This window comes from Palaemon carinicauda, chromosome 8 (genome assembly GCF_036898095.1).
Source record: "Palaemon carinicauda isolate YSFRI2023 chromosome 8, ASM3689809v2, whole genome shotgun sequence".
Lineage (NCBI taxonomy): Eukaryota > Metazoa > Arthropoda > Malacostraca > Decapoda > Palaemonidae > Palaemon > Palaemon carinicauda.
The window spans coordinates 125,899,237-125,917,241 of NC_090732.1; the positions used below are offsets into that span (position 1 = coordinate 125,899,237).

Here is an 18,005-nt window from a genome sequence, read left to right on the forward strand (position 1 = left end):
ATTTATAACTTAATACAACTTCTATTGAATAGAGTTTTTCTTTTAACTTGCTAGTTCACCGCCTTTTCTTTCCGTCAGGCAATTCTTGCTTTGTTGGGCGTGTCCTTCGCCGCCGCCCTTCCTATGGACGCGGCTCCCGAGCCGGTGTCCGACACCGAGGAAGTGGCGCAAGCCAAAGCGGAATTCCGAACCCTTTACGACGCTGCAGCAGCAGCAGCCGCCGCTGACGAAGTGCCTGCAGTAGTGGTGCCTGAAGGTGCTCCTGAACCCGTTGCTGATACTGACGAAGTGGCTGCTGCCAAGGCCAAGTTCCAGGCTGAGTTCGACGCTGCTGCTGCCCGTGCCGAGGCCGCCCCTGACAACGACCTGGACGGTGCCCTTTCCACCTACAGCGGATACCTCTCTGGCCTCGACGGACGCCTTTCTCCCTTCTACACCAACACTCTTCCCTACGGTGCATTCGGCCTCCACGCCCCTGTCGTTGCAGGCGCCCCCATTGTTGCTGGTGGTGCTTACACCGTAGGAGTCGGAGCCCCCCTGCTTAAGAATGCTGTCGTTGGAGGAAGTCACCTAATTGGTTCCCCTCTCGCCTATAACGCCCTTGGCCTCGGTGCCTATGGCTATGGCTTCGGTCTGCACAATCCCTTCGTCCGTGTCGTGGCCTAAGAGTAAAGGAGAGAACAAAGGAAATCGGAAGATCCCTGGAGAGGAGGGATGGAAGTCACACACTTGCTAGAAAGAGCGCGCATCCATATTAAATCTTTAGGATACGTTCTTTTCGAAACCAAAACCATTTAAGTAAAAGGGGGGATGCGTTCTCTTAGTAGCGTTGGGACCCCATCTCTCTTGCCAGCTTCGCCATGTCTCATATGTGAGATTTTTGTCATGTAAATAAGTTTGTAAATAAAACATTATTTACAAATTCTTGATATTTCTTCAATTAGAAACTGAAATATTTATAAAAAAAAATCTTCAATAAATCAATACTTTTCACTTCCATAACATTGTTTATTTTATTTCCAATATTTTTATGAATTTTATGAAAGGGCTTTTCTAACCTAAGAAAACAAAGATAATATACCCTGAATATTTATGGAAAAAATACTTTTTTATCACCTATTCTATTCAACCAAAGGAAGAATTAACTTGTAGTGTGTGTGTGTGTGTATATATATATATATATATATATATATATATATATATATATATATATATATATATATATATATATATATATATATATATGTATATATATATATATTTGTACATCATACTGGGATCGAACCCTAGTCTTTCCAAATGAAAGGCAAGGCTGCTACCAGCCATCCACAAGAGGCTGTAAAAGAAGTCGGAGCCCAATTGCTAACAGCATTTCTGGGTTTACCTGTGAGACGTCAGTCTCATGCCAGTGAGTCTTCCCTGACTTACTGACCAACCAGGTGACACAATTGATAGCTTTTAATTCGAATTACCCCTAATGAATCAATATGGATGAAAATCAACACAATATTGTGCTCAATTAGAAATAAATTTCTACATCATACTGGAATTGAACCCTAGTCTTTTCAAATGAAAGGCATGGCTGTTACCACCCTTACGCAAGATTTGCTAAAAGAAATCGGACCTAAGTGCTAACTGCATTTCTGGGTTTACCTGTTAGACATCAGTCTCATGCCAGCGAGTTTTCCCCGACTTACCGACCTACCAGGTGACAAAATTAATAGCTTTTGATTTGAATTACCCCTAGTGAGTCAATATGGATTAAAATTAACACATTACCGTGCTCAGAGAAATAAATTTGTACCTCATACTGGGATCAAACCCTAGTCTTTTCAAGTGAAAAGTAAGGCCACTATAAACCATTCCACCAGAGGCTTTAAAAGAAGTTGGAACCTAAGTGCTAACTGCATTTCAGCCTTTACCTGGCGAGACATCAGTCTCAACTACAAGAAAAATATCATGTGGAAAACTGCAATTTATATATTGCTTTCATTGATTTGACCAAAGCTTTCGACATAGTTAACCGTGAACTTTTGTGGAATGCTCTTTCCAAATTTGGTGTGCCACCCAAATTTATCAACATCCTGAAGGATCTGCATGATGATATGCAGGCTCAAGTGAAAATTGGCAGCAGCAAATCTGAAGCCTTTAATGTCAAAGTTGGAGTGAAACAAGGATGTGTCTTGGCTCCTCTCATCTTTTAACATCTTTCTCTCAGTAGTCGCTCTTCTCAGCAATCGAGTTCACCATCCTGATGACGGTGTGAAAATTTAATTTCTCTTGGATGGTAGTCTTTTCAACCTAGGACGTCCCTAGGCAGAAACAAAAACCACAATAGCACATCATCTAGAGCTACAATATGCTAACGACTGTGTTCTCATAGCTCATACACCTGAGGCTCTCCCACACGTTCTCGAAAGTGTCTCCTCCATCTGTCAAGCAATGGGACTTGAAATAATTATAGCTAAAACATAAGTGATTGCTCAGAGAAATGGTAATGAACAGCCTTTAACATTCAAAATTAATGGAGAAAAGGTCAAACAAGTCGAAAGTTTCACTTATCTTGACAGTGTGCTCTCCATCAAACAACATAGATGAAGAATTTATATCCCGAATCAACCAAGCATCAGCATCCTTTGGATGCCTCCGATCCAAAGTATTCAGTAACAGCCTAAAGATAGATACTAAAGCCTCAGTCTATGCAGCTGTATGCCTCCACCCTACTATATGGTGAAGAATCCTGGTCTGTCTACCGTCGCCATATAAATCCTATGGAGGCCTCCCTTGTTAGATGCTTATAACACGATCTTGGAATAACATGAGATATAAAGTCGCGCATACTGAAATATTACAACGTGTCAAATCAATCAGCATAGAGGACATACTAGCAAAAAGACAGTCAAGATGGACTGGGCATATATGTATACCAGAACACCGTTTTCTTGTCTTGTACGAACAGCTCACTAATGTACGTCTACACTAGGGTGCTCAAAAGAAAAGATCTAAAGATAACCTAAGGCAATACTTGAGATATGCAACATTAATCCAGAAGATCTTTAAGTAAATGCTTCCAACAGACCACTGTGGCGTTCGTTGTGCAGTGGGGGTGGGGGCTAATGACTAGAAGATAAAAGAAATCTAGCAAGACAGCCACACAGGGAACAAAGACAAAATCATCATATGGAAGTCGTCCTTCTGAACACCACCTGGATCTGCCAGATGTGCGGTAGAGTCTGTGGATTTAGGATTGGTCTGCACAGTCATATACAATGGCATCAGTGACAGCAACACTAATTTAATCATCATTACTATAGTTACCATTCAAGGAAGCAGTAGTTGTTATCGAGTCTTTGGACAATCATAGACAGCAGTGGACTAATTATATATATATATATATATATATATATGTATATATATATATATATATATATATATATATATATATATATGTGTGTATATATATATATATATATATATATATATATACATATATATATATATATATATATACATACATATATATATATATATATATATATATATATATATATATATATATATATATATACACACACATTATAGCAATAAAAGAAGTAAAAAACTTTATTGGAGTTCGTATTTTCATCTTAGTGGTGACATCATTGTACTGACAGTGATTATGATGACTGGGAAGAGGGAACAGGATATACTCTGGGGAGAGAGAAAAAATTTGTATCGGGAGGAAAGAAAGGGGAAAGGAGGAGAATGAAGTAATGAGATTGGAGGAAGGGGACCAGTATGGATAATAGGAAAAAGGGCAGGGTAAATGAAGTCTTGGTGCAGGGGAGTGAAAAGAATGTGAAGAGGTGTGTCACCTTTGTTGATAGGGCTGTTGCATCCTTATAGGATGTCCCCAAGAACATAGTTCACTATAAGCACCTTAACCCTTACTTGTTAGCTCCAAGCATGGCACACCCTGGCACTGATGTCCTCAGTCAAATGAGTAGTCCTAATTCCTTGAGGGTTTAGTCTCTTGAGACAAAGGTTACAATTACTTCTTTGAGGATGTAGCATGTACAGTTGGACACACGAGTTCCTGGAACACCTTGCTCTGAGGACGTGTACCCTTTCACACCATTACTGAGTGAAGAGTTCCTGTGTGTAGCCTCGCCGATCACTAATGCCATCTTTTCTAACACATTAGTTACTTGCCACACAGTGAGTGTGTGATAGGGTGCACTTCTTCAAAGTATGGTGTGCCAGGAATTCCTGTGTCCAGCTGTACTTGGGATAAGCATAAGTTGAGAGTCAGGATTATTATTTTTGTGGCTCTTTGGCAGCCCCCTGCAGCAGTCTCACGCAACGTTGCTAAAGTTTGTATTTGCCATCTGACTTTGGGTTAAGCAGCTTTCATAGAGTGAACTGTGCCATGAATTATACAGAAAGAGTGCGGAAAAAAAAAATTCAGGTTACTTTTCCCTATTTTGAATAGAACATGTGATAAAAAAGTAAATGTGTTCATAAATATTAAACACAGTGTCTTTGTTTTCTTAGGTCAAGAAAAGCTTTAAAAAATTCATAAAAGTTCGGAAATGAAGTAAACTCAATATTTATCATCATCATCATCATCTCCTCCTACGCCTATTGACGCAAAGGGCCCCGGTTAGATTTCGCCAGTCGTCTCTGTCTTGAGCTTTTATTTCAGTACTTCTCCATTCATCATTTACTTCGCCCTTTATAGTCCTAAGCCATGTAGGCCTGGGTCTTCCAATTCCTCTAGTGCCTTGTGGAGCCCAGTTAAACGTTTGGTGAACTAATCTCTCTTGGGGAGTGTGAAGAGCATGCCCAAACCATCTTCCCCTTATCATGATCTCATCCACAATTGGTACTCGAGTAAACTCAGTATTATAGAAGTGGAAATTATTGATTTATTGAATCTTTTTGATAAATATTTCAGTTTACAATTAAAGAAATGTCAGGGATTTACAAACTTATTTACATGACAAAAATCTCACATACAAGGCACGGCGAAGCTGGCAAGAGAGACAGTGTCCTAACCCTGCTGAGAGAACGCATCCTTTAGTTTGCTTAAAAGATTTTGGTTTTGAATCGAACGCATCCCAAAGAAGATTTAAAAAGGATACGCTCTCCCTAGCAAAGGCGTGACCTCCATTCCTCCTCTCCAGGTATCTTCCTATTTCCTTTGCTCTGTCCTTTACTCTTAGGCCACGACACGGACGAAGGGATGGTGCAGACCGAAGCCATAGCCATAGGCACCGAGGCCAAGGGCGTTGTAGGCCAGAGGGGAACCAATCAGGTGACTTCCTCCGACGACAGCGTTCTTGAGCAGGGGGGCTCCGACTCCTAAGGTGTAAGGACTACCAGCAACAATGGGGGCGCCTGCAACGACAGGAGCGTGGAGGCCGAATGCGCCGTAGGGAAGAGTGTTGGTGTAGAAGGGAGAGAGGCGTCCGTCGAGGCCAGAGAGGTATCCACTGTAGGTGGAAAGGGCACCGTCCAGGTCGTTGTCAGGGGCAGCCTCGGCACGGGCAGCAGCAGCGTCGAACTCAGCCTGGAACTTGGCCTTGGCAGCAGCCACTTCGTCAGTGTCAGCAACGGGTTCAGGAGCACCTTCAGGCACCACTACTGCAGGCACTTCGTCAGCGGCGGCTGCTGCTGCTGCAGCGTCGTAAAGGGCTTGGAATTCTGCTTTGGCTTGGGCCACTTCCTCGGTGTCGGACACTGGCTCGGGAGCTGCATCCATAGGAAGGGCGGCGGCGAAGGACACGCCCAACAAAGCGAAAATTGCCTGACGGAAGGAAAGACACAGTGGTATACATTTATTTGTTTATTTCGTTTGTTTACAAAGCAGGAAAGATGTCTTATTTTCCATACATGTTTCAAGAACATTCGTTTTTTACTTCCTTATTAAGGATCATTAATTTTATCACTTTAGCTAAAATAGGAAAATTCTACAAAAAATTAAGAAATACGTCTCTACAATATCCTTTAAACACCAAATTTCACTTGAGACATTCAACAGTAATAAACCCAAAAGCCTAAGAAACGTCTGTAACTTGAAATACAAAGAAACAATTTCCCTTGGCCAATGAACTGGATAATGATTGGATGCAAGAGGTCAATAACAAACTAGAAGTAGCAATGAAGGTTGCTGGATCTTAAAGAACGGTTGTTGTGAACTTCTTTATTTAAAGTCAAAGTAATCATTTTAGCTAAGACATGAAAATTCTACTAAAAAGAATGAAGAAATGTCTATATAATTTCTCTAAATGCCAAATTTTACTTAAAGCATTCAGCTGTAATAATAGATATATGCGAGAGACGAATTAAAGAAAATAAGAAGCACTAAAGGGTATAAAATCTTGACAAAAAAGAAAAAGAGAAGAGTGGTGCCTATGAAAGAGAAACGTTCGTCTGAAGGAGTTATGGAGCGAAATCATTTTGATAAAACTGACTCTCAGATGAAAAGTCCGAACACTTAACATGAAGTGTTCTTGGGCAGGGTTGAATCAAGGAAGGGGGATCCAAGTGTTCTGGGGTGACTGACTCATTTAAATGACATTATGAAAGAGGATGGTTTTTTAAGATTTTATAAATTTAAAAGTTTCTTGAGAGGAAGCGAAGAGACCGTGGAAGGCTAAAAAGTGGGAGGTAAACCTATGGTGCCTAGAAGGAAGGTAATGAGTTCAAACGGGAGGTGAGTGGTGCAGTGGGTTTAAAATGGGAATGGTAATCAGGTTGGTGCTGTGTCGGGAAGAGATGCTATTAATAGTCTGCATGATTTCTTTGCACATGAAACTAATTTTTGTTTAATGAGGAGAGAGAGAGAGAGAGAGAGAGAGAGAGAGAGAGAGAGAGAGAGAGAGAGAGAGAGAGAGAGAGAGAGAGAGAGAGAGAGAGAGAGAGAGAGTGCTTTAAGATTATTTACTCACGATGAACTTCATGTCTGCACTTGGGAGGGTTCTGTGAGCTATTGTGCCGATACAAATTAGTTCTGTAGTTTATATAGTCCCGACCCTCCCATGGCATGACCACGCCTTAGACTGAAAAAGACGTCTTTTCTATTCATTGACAAAAGGGATAAGAAGGACACAAGTCGATTTTGGTTTCCTTGAAACAAAAAATGGTTTAGATAGTAAGATTGTACCATTGCTCACCAATCACGGCAAATCACGAGTTTGATTTTCTTCCAATTATATGGTTTCCAAAATGGAAATTGATCTATTTTCGACTGCTGGCTTTTCGAAGCGGTTTACCTCGGCTCAGATGGGCGTGGTCGAAGAGGTGCTTCTTCATCTTGCTTTCTTGGGGGAGGGAGGGAGGGGAGGGGGCGAGATCCTCTGCTCAAAGTCCTGTTATTTCTAAGGTGTGTTATAGGCCACTGGGACGGGGAGCCCATTCAGCGTCTGGATGCAACTGGAGTAAAACCGAGCAGTTGCACTATGAGGTCAAAGTGAAAAGAAGTTGGACAAGAAGGAAGAAAGGAAACGGGAATAGAAGTAAAAGAGGGTTAAAAAGGGGTTGAATCTAGGACGTATGTTGACCAAGGCACCAACTACCCGTTTAGATTCTACTGCTAGAGTGTTAATTATTGGATGACACAGCTATTCTTAGTGAATTTTTCTGGGTACTAATTATTGGATGATGCGGTAATCATGTCATCGGAGCACTTAAGGGAAAATTTATAGAAGCGGAATTGTGTCATCAGATCATCGCAGGGAATGATCTATAAACATTGGACCAATTAAGTTGCAAACAAGTAATGAGCGTTTTATCATTCCATATTGTATAGCATAATAGGGAACAATAATAATTTGTTGTTATAGCAGATTTTATAAAATGTTATTAAATTAAATGCATGGAAATAAAACTTGACAGTTAAAAATGCTACCGTAGGGGGTTAGCGCCGCAATTACCCCTCACGCGGTTCACTGTGGGCATCGCTACAGGATCTTTGCAGCGTCCCTTGGGCCCCTAGAGACACCCTCCTTCTTAGACTTTTCTTTTACTCCCATTCTTGTTTCTTTTCTTCCTTGTTTTTGTCCAATTACTTTTTTACTTTGACTTCAAAGTGCATCTGCTCGGTTTTGTCCCAGTTTCACCCAGACGCTGAATGACCTCCCCACCCTAGTGCTGTGCTATAATATCATAACTGTAAATATATCGATTGCATAAAATAACAACCTTAGGAATAATGGGACTTTGAGGAAAGGATCCTCCCCAAACCTCCCCATCTTTCCACCCAGGGGCGGTTCGTGTATTGGCACTGTGGTATTGCAGCACCTCCTATTTTTATATATCATCGATAACATTCAGTATGATTTTTTTTTATTATTTCTTTATACTTGAACAAAATATAATCATGAAGTTTAATGTCAGGAGCCATCCCTCAGTTTATGATAATGTTAAGATCTATGTATAGAACTGTCCACTTCACAGTTACTACTGCGTGGTGTTTGGCTATTGTGTGCATGCGCATTTAGACCGAGAGGGGGGAAGAGAGCACTGTCGCTTCCGCAGTGCCAACCTTGGCGTGTTGTTTTTTTTGCTAAAAACAGCCTACCATATTCAAAAGTGTAGCCTTAGATTATTATCCTACTTCCAGCTATATTTTATTCCTTGTTTTCGGCTCTTTTACATTTTTTTTTTTGGTTCCCTTTACAATTTCCATAACTATATCAGAGGCAGAGCGCTGCTTTTCAACACTGAAAACAATTACTTTTCCAAGAAGCACTATGAATTCGGAAAGACTAAATTCATTGATCAAAAATAAAATTATTGATCTTTTCACACAAATTACAACAAGAGGAATGGGTTTCATTTTAAATGGATTGATCAAGCTTGGAAATAGTGACAATTTAGGTTATAGTAAGTAAAAAATATTTTGTTCTTTTAGGATTCTATTAAGTTTCTGAATATTTTTATATATCTGTTTGTTTCCTTTTACGTCATATTGAAAGAAAGGCTACAGATTTTCTGGAGCATCAACCCCTCTAATTTTAGCCACTAACCTCCACTGGCCATCCTCCCTGGGTCCCACCTTCCTCTTCCTTCGCCCTGACCCCCAAGAAAGCAAGATGGAGAAGCACCTCTTCAACCACGCCCATCTGAGACGAGGTCAACCGCTTCGAAAATCCAGGATTATAAAATAGACCAATTTCCATTTTGGAAATTATATAATTAGATGAAAATCTAACAATATGGTTTGACGAGTTTGATGAGCAATGATACAATCTTACAATGGAAACCCTTTGTGTTTCGAGGAACCAAGGTCAATGTGTGTTCTTATCCCATTTTTCAATGAACAGGAAAGACGTCTGTTCAGTCTAAGTCGTGGTCATGCCTTGGGAGACTCGGAACTATATAAACTACAGAACTAATTTATATCGGCACAATAGCTCACAGAACCCTTTCAAGTGCAGACATGAAGTTCATCGTGAGTAAATAATCTCTCTCTCTCTCTCTCTCTCTCTCTCTCTCTCTCTCTCTCTCTCTCTCTCTCTCTCTCTCTCATATATATATATATATATATATATATATATATATATATATATATATATATATATATATATATATATATATATATATATTATAAGTAATCATTGAGCAAAAATGAGTTTCATGTTGATAGAAATCATGCACTGTTAATAGATTCTCTTCCCGACACAGCACCAAATTGACCACCATTCTAAACCCACTACACCACTCGCCTCTCATTTGAACTCATTATCTGACTTTTCGGGCACCATGGCTCTTCCTGAGATCTCTTCACTTCCTCCCCCATGAAACTTATAAATTTATAATATCATTTCAACCACAAATCCTCTTCCATTCTCTCCAAATGACCAAGCCACCCAAGAACACTTGGATCCCCCTTATTTCATTCAACCCTGCCCAAAACCACTTCATGTTAAGTGTTGAGACTTTTCTTTCATTTACTTGCTTCTAAGAATCACTTTTATTATAGAAAGTTGGCTCCACAACTCCCCCTTTCATAGGCACCATTCCTCCTTTCTGTTCTTCTTTTCAAGATCCTAAAAACCTTCATTGCTACTTCTAATTTGTTAGTGGTTTCTTGCAGACTTTCATTATCCTGTTCATTGGACGAGGGAAATGGTTCTTTTTTATTTACAACAATGGACTTATTTAAGGCTTTTGGCTTTATTACTGATTAATGCTTCAAGCAGGATGCATAGATTTATTTCTTCCATTTTTTGTTAATTTTCCTATTTTAGGAAAAATGGTAAATTATACTTTAAATCAGGAATTTCACAACAAATATTCTGAAAATACTGTATATATGGAAGACATGACATATCTTCCCTGCTTTACAGAGAAACGAAATAAGCGATTAAGTGTATTATTCTGTCTTTCCTTTAGGCAATTCTCGCTTTGTTGGGCGTGTCCTTCGCCGCCGCCCTTCCTATGGACGCGGCTCCCGAGCCGGTGTCCGACACCGAGGAAGTGGCGCAAGCCAAAGCAGAATTCCGAGCCCTTTATGACGCTGCAGCAGCAGCAGCAGCAGCCGCTGCTGACGAAGTGCCTGCAGTAGTGGTGCCTGAAGGTGCTCCTGAACCCATTGCTGACACCGACGAAGTGGCTGCAGCCAAGGCCAAGTTCCAGGCTGAGTTCGATGCTGCTGCTGCCCGTGCCGAGGCTGCCCCTGACAACGACCTGGACGGTGCCCTTTCCACCTACAGCGGATACCTCTCTGGCCTCGACGGACGCCTCTCTCCCTTCTACACCAACACTCTTCCCTATGGCGCATTCGGCCTCCACGCCCCTGTCGTTGCAGGCGCCCCCATTGTTGCTGGTGGTGCTTACACCGTAGGAGTCGGAGCCCCCCTGCTTAAGAACGCTGTCGTCGGAGGAAGTCACCTAATTGGTTCCCCTCTGGCCTACAACGCCCTTGGCCTCGGTGCCTATGGCTATGGCTTCGGTCTGCACAATCCCTTCGTCCGTGTCGTGGCCTAAGAGTAAAGGACAGAGTAAAGGAAATAGGAAGATGCTTGGAGAGGAGGAATGGAGGTCACGCCTTTGCTAGAGAGATCGTATCCTTTTTTAATTATCTTTTGGTTGCGTTCGATTCAAAACCAAGATCTTTTAAGCAAGCAGAAGGATTGGTTCTCTCAGCAGGGTTGGGACCCCGTCTCTCTTGCCAGCTTTGCCATGTCTCATATGTGAGATTTTTGTCATGTAAATAAGTTTGTAAATAGAACATCATTTACAAATACCTGATATTTCTTTAATTGGAAACTGAAATATTTATAAAGATAAGATTCAATAAATGAATAATTTTCACTTTTAAAATATTGAGTTTATTCCTAATCTTTTATGAATGTTTCGAAAGATATGCCTGTGTTTACGACGCTTCCAGAAGGCACAATTCAGTGGTGGATTTTTCTTCAAATAACATTTACAAAGTTTATAACGCTTACAGAAGGCTAAAATAATCTGTTTTTAATATTTATGAAATACTTGATTTTTTTTATAGCAGGCTCTATTCAAAATAGTGAAAAAGTTAATTGAAATTGTTTTTGTTTCGTACTCTTCCCGTATAACTATTGGTGCCGTTCACTCTGTAAAAGCTGCTCACAGATGTAAATTCAATTATTAAAATTATTTTTTTAGTAAAATTTGTGTTTAATAGATGAATTAAAAAATTAATTACAGTATTAATTTGTGCATAAATTATATAAAGTGAACACTTTTGCGTGATGTGCCGATGTTCCTTGCTGGCTTTGAGCACTGTCTGTTTTTTTTCTATTGTTAAATCACGAGTACCTTCCACACCCCAGTGAAGTCGGGGCTCCCTCCTGCCCTTTCCTGTTTACCCAGTCATTCTATATATGTCTGTAAAGGCTAGCTCCTTCGAATATGAATTTTCATGTAATGGGTTAGTAGGGTGCGTTTTCCACTAGTTATACAGGTAATCAGAAGTTTATTTTGATTTAAAAATTAATTTGTTTCATACTCTTTCTTTATAACCAATGGTCTGCTATTCCTGACATGTATTAGGTTTATGGGAATAAGTAATTATTTATATACATCTAGCAGTGTAACACAAAAATAAGAACCCATTGAAGTACCAATGAGTAGCTCAACTGATCTACATTAGTTGTTCTGCCTGTGTTGTATTTGTGTTGATGTCTGTCTGTCAATTAGATTCGATAAAAGGGACTTGTGTGGTGTGCTAACTATGGACCAATCAACTAAAATTGGTTATCAATTCTGACTTGCCTAACTAGTGGCAAAAGGCCTACTGCTAGTTACAAGTCTGACTGATCGAACCAAAGTGTTTCTTGGAGATATGGGGATATAAACCTCTACATAGGGCATCACACCCATCCTCTCCCTCTTATGTACTCGCACACTGGCCCATGTGAAGCACTGGACCTTATGAGAGTGAGAAAGTTACATACATATTATGTACCCCACAACGGTTCCCTTGAAACAGTGCTTCAAGTACATACATATGTAAATGTAGTACTCAAACTAAAGCCCCACCCTTATAGAGAATAATGTTACAGGGTTAATTCCCTTATTTTCTATTTATTCCTGTTTGGGTTTTTACAGGTGTAAGGGGCTGCTTGTCCCAATGGCAACTTTATTAAGAAAGAAGTTTCTCAGAAAAGTGGTCTGGAAGAACAGATTTAGGATTTTCAGACCAACTAGTTCCACAGTGACGGGTTACTTTCAGTAGTTTCAGTCTCCTCAAAGATGTGCACTATCTATCTTTGTTGGGCTTCGGCATTCCTTGTGCTGAATTGTTCTTTGCAGAGAATAGGAATGGTTTGTTGCAAGTTGCATCAAGACTTGGTAATTTTAAAGGCGAGAACATTAATTGTACTCTTACTCTTTGTTGTCCGTTTGATCTTGACACTGGCATATGGGGGTCTCCTTCCATGGTTGATTTTACCTAAGGCTGGAGTCACATAGAAAGTAACACGGAACTAGAAACGGAAACGCCGAAATGTGAAACATCTCATGCCACACCTCACCCTGTCACATAGGCAAAGGCATGTGATCAGGTTTGTCAGTTGACAAGATTAATTCATTAGATGATGACACACTGGTTATATTGGCTTTATTAAGATAGCAAAGGATAAAAACTGGTCTATTGAGAATAGAAAAGGAGAATTTCAATAAACAATCTACTAAGTGATGAAATATATAAATAAATTTTTTCTATTATTATTATTATTATTATTATTATTACTAGCCAAGTTACAACCCTAGTTGGAAAAGCAAGATGCTATAAGCCCAAGGGCTCCAACAGGGAAAAATAGCCCAGTGAGGAAAGGAAATAAGGAAATAAATAAACTGAGAATAAATTAGCAATATATCATTCTAAAAACAGTAACAGTGTCAAAACAGATATGTCCTATATAAACTATTAACAACGTCAAAAACAGATATGTCATATATAAACAATAAAAACTCATGTCAGCCTGGTCAACATAAAAACATTTGCTCCAACTTTGAACTTTTGAAGTTCTACTGATTCAACTACCCTATTAGGAAGATCATTCCACAACTTGGTAACAGCTGGAATAAAACTTCTAGAATACTGTGTAATATTGAGCCTCATGATGGAGAAGGCCTGGCTATTAGAATTAACTGCCTGCCTAGTATTACGAACAGGATAGAATTGTCCAGGGAGATCTGAATGTAAAGGATGGTTAGAGTTATGAAAAATCTTATGCAACATGCATAATGAACTAATTGAACGACGGTGCCAAAGATAAATATCTAGATCAGGAATAAGAAATTTGATAGACTGTAAGTTTCTGTCCAACAAATTAAGATGAGAATCAGCAGCTGAACACCAGACAGGAGAACAAAACTCAAAACAAGGTAGAATGAAAGAATTAAAACACTTCTTCAGAATAGATTGATCACCGAAAATCTTGTAAGACTTTCTCAATAAGTCAATTTTTTGTGCAATTGAAGAAGACACAGACCTAACGTGTTTCTCAAAAGTAAATTTGCTGTCGAGAATCACACCTAAAATTTTAAAAGTCATACAAATTTAAAGAAACATTATCAATACTGAGATCCGGATGTTGAGGAACCACCGTCCTTGACCTACTTACAATCATACTTTGAGTTTTGTTAGGATTCAACTTCATACTCCATAATTTGCACCATGCTCTAATTTTAGCTAAATCTCTATTAAGGGATTTACCAACCCCAGATCTACATTCAGGGGATGGAATTGATGCAAAGAGAGTAGCATCATCTGCATATGCAACAAGCTTGTTTTCTAGACCAAACCACATGTCATGTGTATATAGTATGAAAATTAATGGGCCAAGAACACTACTTTGTTGAACACCGGATATCACATTCCTATACTCTTTATGGTGCCCATCAACAACAACTCTTTGAGATCTATTACTTAAAAAATCAATAATAATGCTAAGAAACGACCCACCCACTCACAACTGTTTGAGTTTGAAAACAAGGGCCTCATGATTAACACGGTCAAAGGCAGCACTAAAATCAAGGCCAATCATACGAACTTCTTGACCACAATTAAGGGATTTCTGTACATCATTGGAGATTGTAAGAAGGGTATCACATGCTCCAAGGCCTTTACGAAAACCAAATTGCAAACTAGGGAATAGATGATTACCTTCAGCCAACCTATTAAGAAGTTTTGCCAGAAGACATTCAAAAACTTTAGATAATATGGGAGTATGGAAATACGGCGATAATCAGTGGGACTTGAGATACCACAAACACATTTACATAGAGGAGTAACATTACCAATTCTCCAACAAGTGCTAAAAGCTCCTCTTCTTGCTAACTTGCGCAAAATAACTGATAACTTTGGAGCTAAGAAATCTGCTGTCTTTATAAAAAACAAAGGAAAAATACCATTTGGGTCTACACCTCCATAAGCATCAAGGTCCATCAACAGAGCTTTAATCTCACGAGATCGAAAAGCTAAACGAGTTGGTTTAGCCTCAGGAAAACAGGAATGAGGAAGTTTAAGTTTTTCATTACTCTGTTTACTGTCAAAAACATCAGGCAAAAGGGTTGCTTTTTCCTTTGGACAGTGAGTGACTGAGCCATCTGGTTTAAGTAAAGGAGGAACTGTTGCATCTACACCAAAGAGTGCAGATTTAAGGGTAGACCACCATTTATGTTCCTGAGTTGCACCAGAAAGGGTTTTTTTATGGTTAAATTCTACTCCTTTTCAGTTGAGACACAAACTCTCTGAGCAAAAGCTCGAAGCTGAGTATAGTTGTTCCAGGTAAAATCTGATCTGTTAGCTTTCCAAAGGTGATAGGCCTCCTGCTTCTCCAAATAAGCACGTCTACATTCATCATTGAACCACGGTTTGTCCTTCACTCGGTACCTTAGCACACGAGAACAGATACGTCTATCAATTATGTTGACTAGATTCTCATTCAAAGGGACAACAGGATCTACACTACTATATAATTGTGACCAATTCAAGCACAAAAGATCATGCAAAATCCCATTCCAGTCTGATTGGGATTTCATATAAATTTTACAAGAGTATGATATATCAGGGACAGGCTGCTCAGTCTTCACTACTAATGAAATCAAGGCATGATCAGATTTCCCGACTGGAGAACTAACCTTACTAGTTATAACGCCAGGGGAGTCAGTGTATACGAGGTCCAAGCAATTACCAGACCTGTGGGTAGCTTCATTTATGATTTGCTCACAGCCTGATTCAGAGGCAAAGTCTAAAACTCTTAAGCCATGGCGATCGTTAAGTGAGATACAACTTAACCACTCCCTATGGTGAGCATTAAAATCACCAACAGACAAAAGAAGCCTTTCTATCATCTTCTTGTATCTTAGCCATAATGGCAAGAAGACAATCGAAGATAAAATCATCCATGTCTGGATTCCGGTAGATCGAACACTGAAGAATGTCATGCAAGACTTATGAGGAATTAAAGGCATTGGTGCTTCCATATTTGTAGTCTGGGGGTTATAATTTGCGAAAACCAATATCAGCAGAAGAAAAATTATTTTTGAATCTCAGGTTAGTTTTATATTATCTTTAAAACTTATTAGCAATAGCAGTAGTAAAAAAAATACACAACAAAACACACGCACACAAACACATAAACAAAAAGAAATTCACCTAAATAACAAAATGTATTTTATTTTATTATATGGAAATTTTATTATTTGAAGATGCAAAAATCACAACAGACGGTAAACATATCTTTTTTTAAATAAAGGCTTATTGAAATTTTATTCTTATATAAAGATATGAACAAAAAAGAACAGCAGGTTAATCACTATGTAAATTTATTTTTTTATCATAATGAAATTTTAGTATTTAAACAAATGAAAACTGCCACTGTAGCACACAGCCCGAAACGCACCACTTATGGTTAAGACGTTATCAAACGCGTTTTCGTTTCGGTACTGTTGCTACTTTCTATATGATACATCCATTAAAGGTCTTTGTTACCTCATTTGTTTTCAAGCGTGACACGTTTCTCGTTTCGCGTTACTTCCTATGTGACTCCGGCCTGAAGTACTGTGCTTAATAGCCAGGCTTCGGATCATAGGCGATATAAAAGACTCCCTCGTACTTTAAAATGTCTGGTTATTGTAATGTTTGAGAGTAAAACTTTGATTGAATTTTGTCTTTGGAGAACGGCAGTATCAGGAAACTGATAATTTTTACGTCCCACCAAAATCCCAATACTTGCCATAAGACTTAACGCGTGCATCGTTATGACCAATCTCTCTTTTGTTTTAGAACTCGGAAGTTCCTTTGATCCTCTGCTCGTTGATTGCAAATTAAGCCATGACAATATCCTGGTACGGGTTCTTGCCTCTATTCAGCCTGCAAGAGAAGTAATACCTCGAGGAAACACTTCTAGGGTCTTGATCGGATCTCTATGAATAGGCGGGTGTTTATTTCTAGGATGACCATGAGAACTGGACTAGCAGGGTACGAAAGTATACCCCGATCACTGTCGGTCCTAAAAAGAATTTTGATTTTTCTTATACTGATCGAAATGACTGATCATAAGGGAGTAGCAAACCGACAGTATTAAATTTCTAAATATATATTTGGAAAGCTTTTAGGTGTTTAACTTAGAACAGGAATTTTTATAAAAATTAGTGAAAAACTAGACGGGTCATTTTTTATAGTCAAAGCTCGTCTTGCAATATGAACATTTGCTGTCGAAATTATTCGTCTTTCATCTTTCAAATAAGACTAGCATTTGTTGGAACGAGGCTTTGTAGCTTTTCTCTAGAATTTTATGGTAACAAAATACTTGTGAAGGACGATTAAATAGAAGAAGAAGAATTCTAAGCAGCTTTACAAATTGCGTTAGTGAATGTTTATCCTTAGATATATTGAAAGCTTCAGAAGAAATCGTTCCTAACCCGTAGTGCTTTCAACTCTCTCTCTCTCTCTCTCTCTCTCTCTCTCTCTCTCTCTCTCTCTCTCTCTCTCTCTCTCTCTCTCTCTTCAGAAGTCACACCAATAAACTCAATGACTTTCTCTGCATCTTTCACTTTTCAAATGTCCCACATATAAATTCACGAACATTCTATATCTCTTTTTACAAGTCATCCCAAATGAACTTACGGACATGCATTTTATTATTGAAATTCTTTTTTAGGATGTTAAGCAAATCGAAAGAAAATTATCGAAAAGAATATAATTTGCAATATGGTTTCCTTGGAAATGTTCCTCATATCTCGCAGAGCAACCTGGCCACATCAAATAGTTGGAACGCGTTTCTCATCACACGGAAACCACCTCATATTTTCGGGGCAATTTTAATCCAACCGTGAGGGCTTTGCAAAAATCCTGTGCATTAATAATAATTGTTATGTTTTAAAGTCTGTTGGGTTAATTTCTTTCTTTTTTAAGGGGAATAAATTGAAAACAATGGACCAATTAAGTTGCAAAAAAATAACGAAAACTTTGTAGATCCAAGTAAGTTATAACAAATTCTGAATGTGTATTGATGGCAAATGCGGCG

General features: G+C 39.1%; 3 protein-coding genes across 4 annotated transcripts in view; 2 read left to right on the forward strand and 1 right to left on the reverse strand.

Moving 5' to 3' along the window:
* LOC137645892 (larval cuticle protein F1-like) overlaps window positions 1-1,002 on the forward strand; it is a 2,244-nt gene extending 1,242 nt beyond the window's left edge. Inside the window, exon 2 of the mRNA XM_068378921.1 lies at window positions 79-1,002. Coding sequence (XP_068235022.1) covers window positions 79-666 — 588 coding nt within the window. The 3' untranslated portion in view covers window positions 667-1,002. The remainder of the gene's footprint in view (window positions 1-78) is intronic.
* The window catches only part of LOC137645891 (larval cuticle protein F1-like), a 44,964-nt gene extending 33,663 nt beyond the window's left edge, over window positions 1-11,301 (forward strand). The window contains exons 1-2 of one of the 2 annotated variants that reach the window (XM_068378919.1): window positions 9,307-9,436; window positions 10,381-11,301. In XM_068378919.1, the coding sequence (XP_068235020.1) occupies window positions 9,425-9,436; window positions 10,381-10,974 (606 nt within the window). In that variant the 5' untranslated portion in view covers window positions 9,307-9,424 and the 3' untranslated portion in view covers window positions 10,975-11,301. Of the gene's footprint in view, window positions 1-9,306; window positions 9,437-10,380 lie in introns of those variants that run through there. The other variant, XM_068378920.1, reaches the window with a different exon arrangement.
* Window positions 4,935-7,038, reverse strand: LOC137644971 (uncharacterized). The gene is made up of 2 exons (XM_068377841.1): window positions 6,933-7,038; window positions 4,935-5,788 (listed from the first exon to the last, which is right to left on the reverse strand). Exons 1-2 carry the CDS (start codon window positions 6,942-6,944, stop codon window positions 5,201-5,203), a joined length of 600 nt encoding a protein of 199 aa, XP_068233942.1. The 5' UTR covers window positions 6,945-7,038; the 3' UTR covers window positions 4,935-5,200.
* Window positions 11,302-18,005: the final 6,704 nt, after the last annotated feature.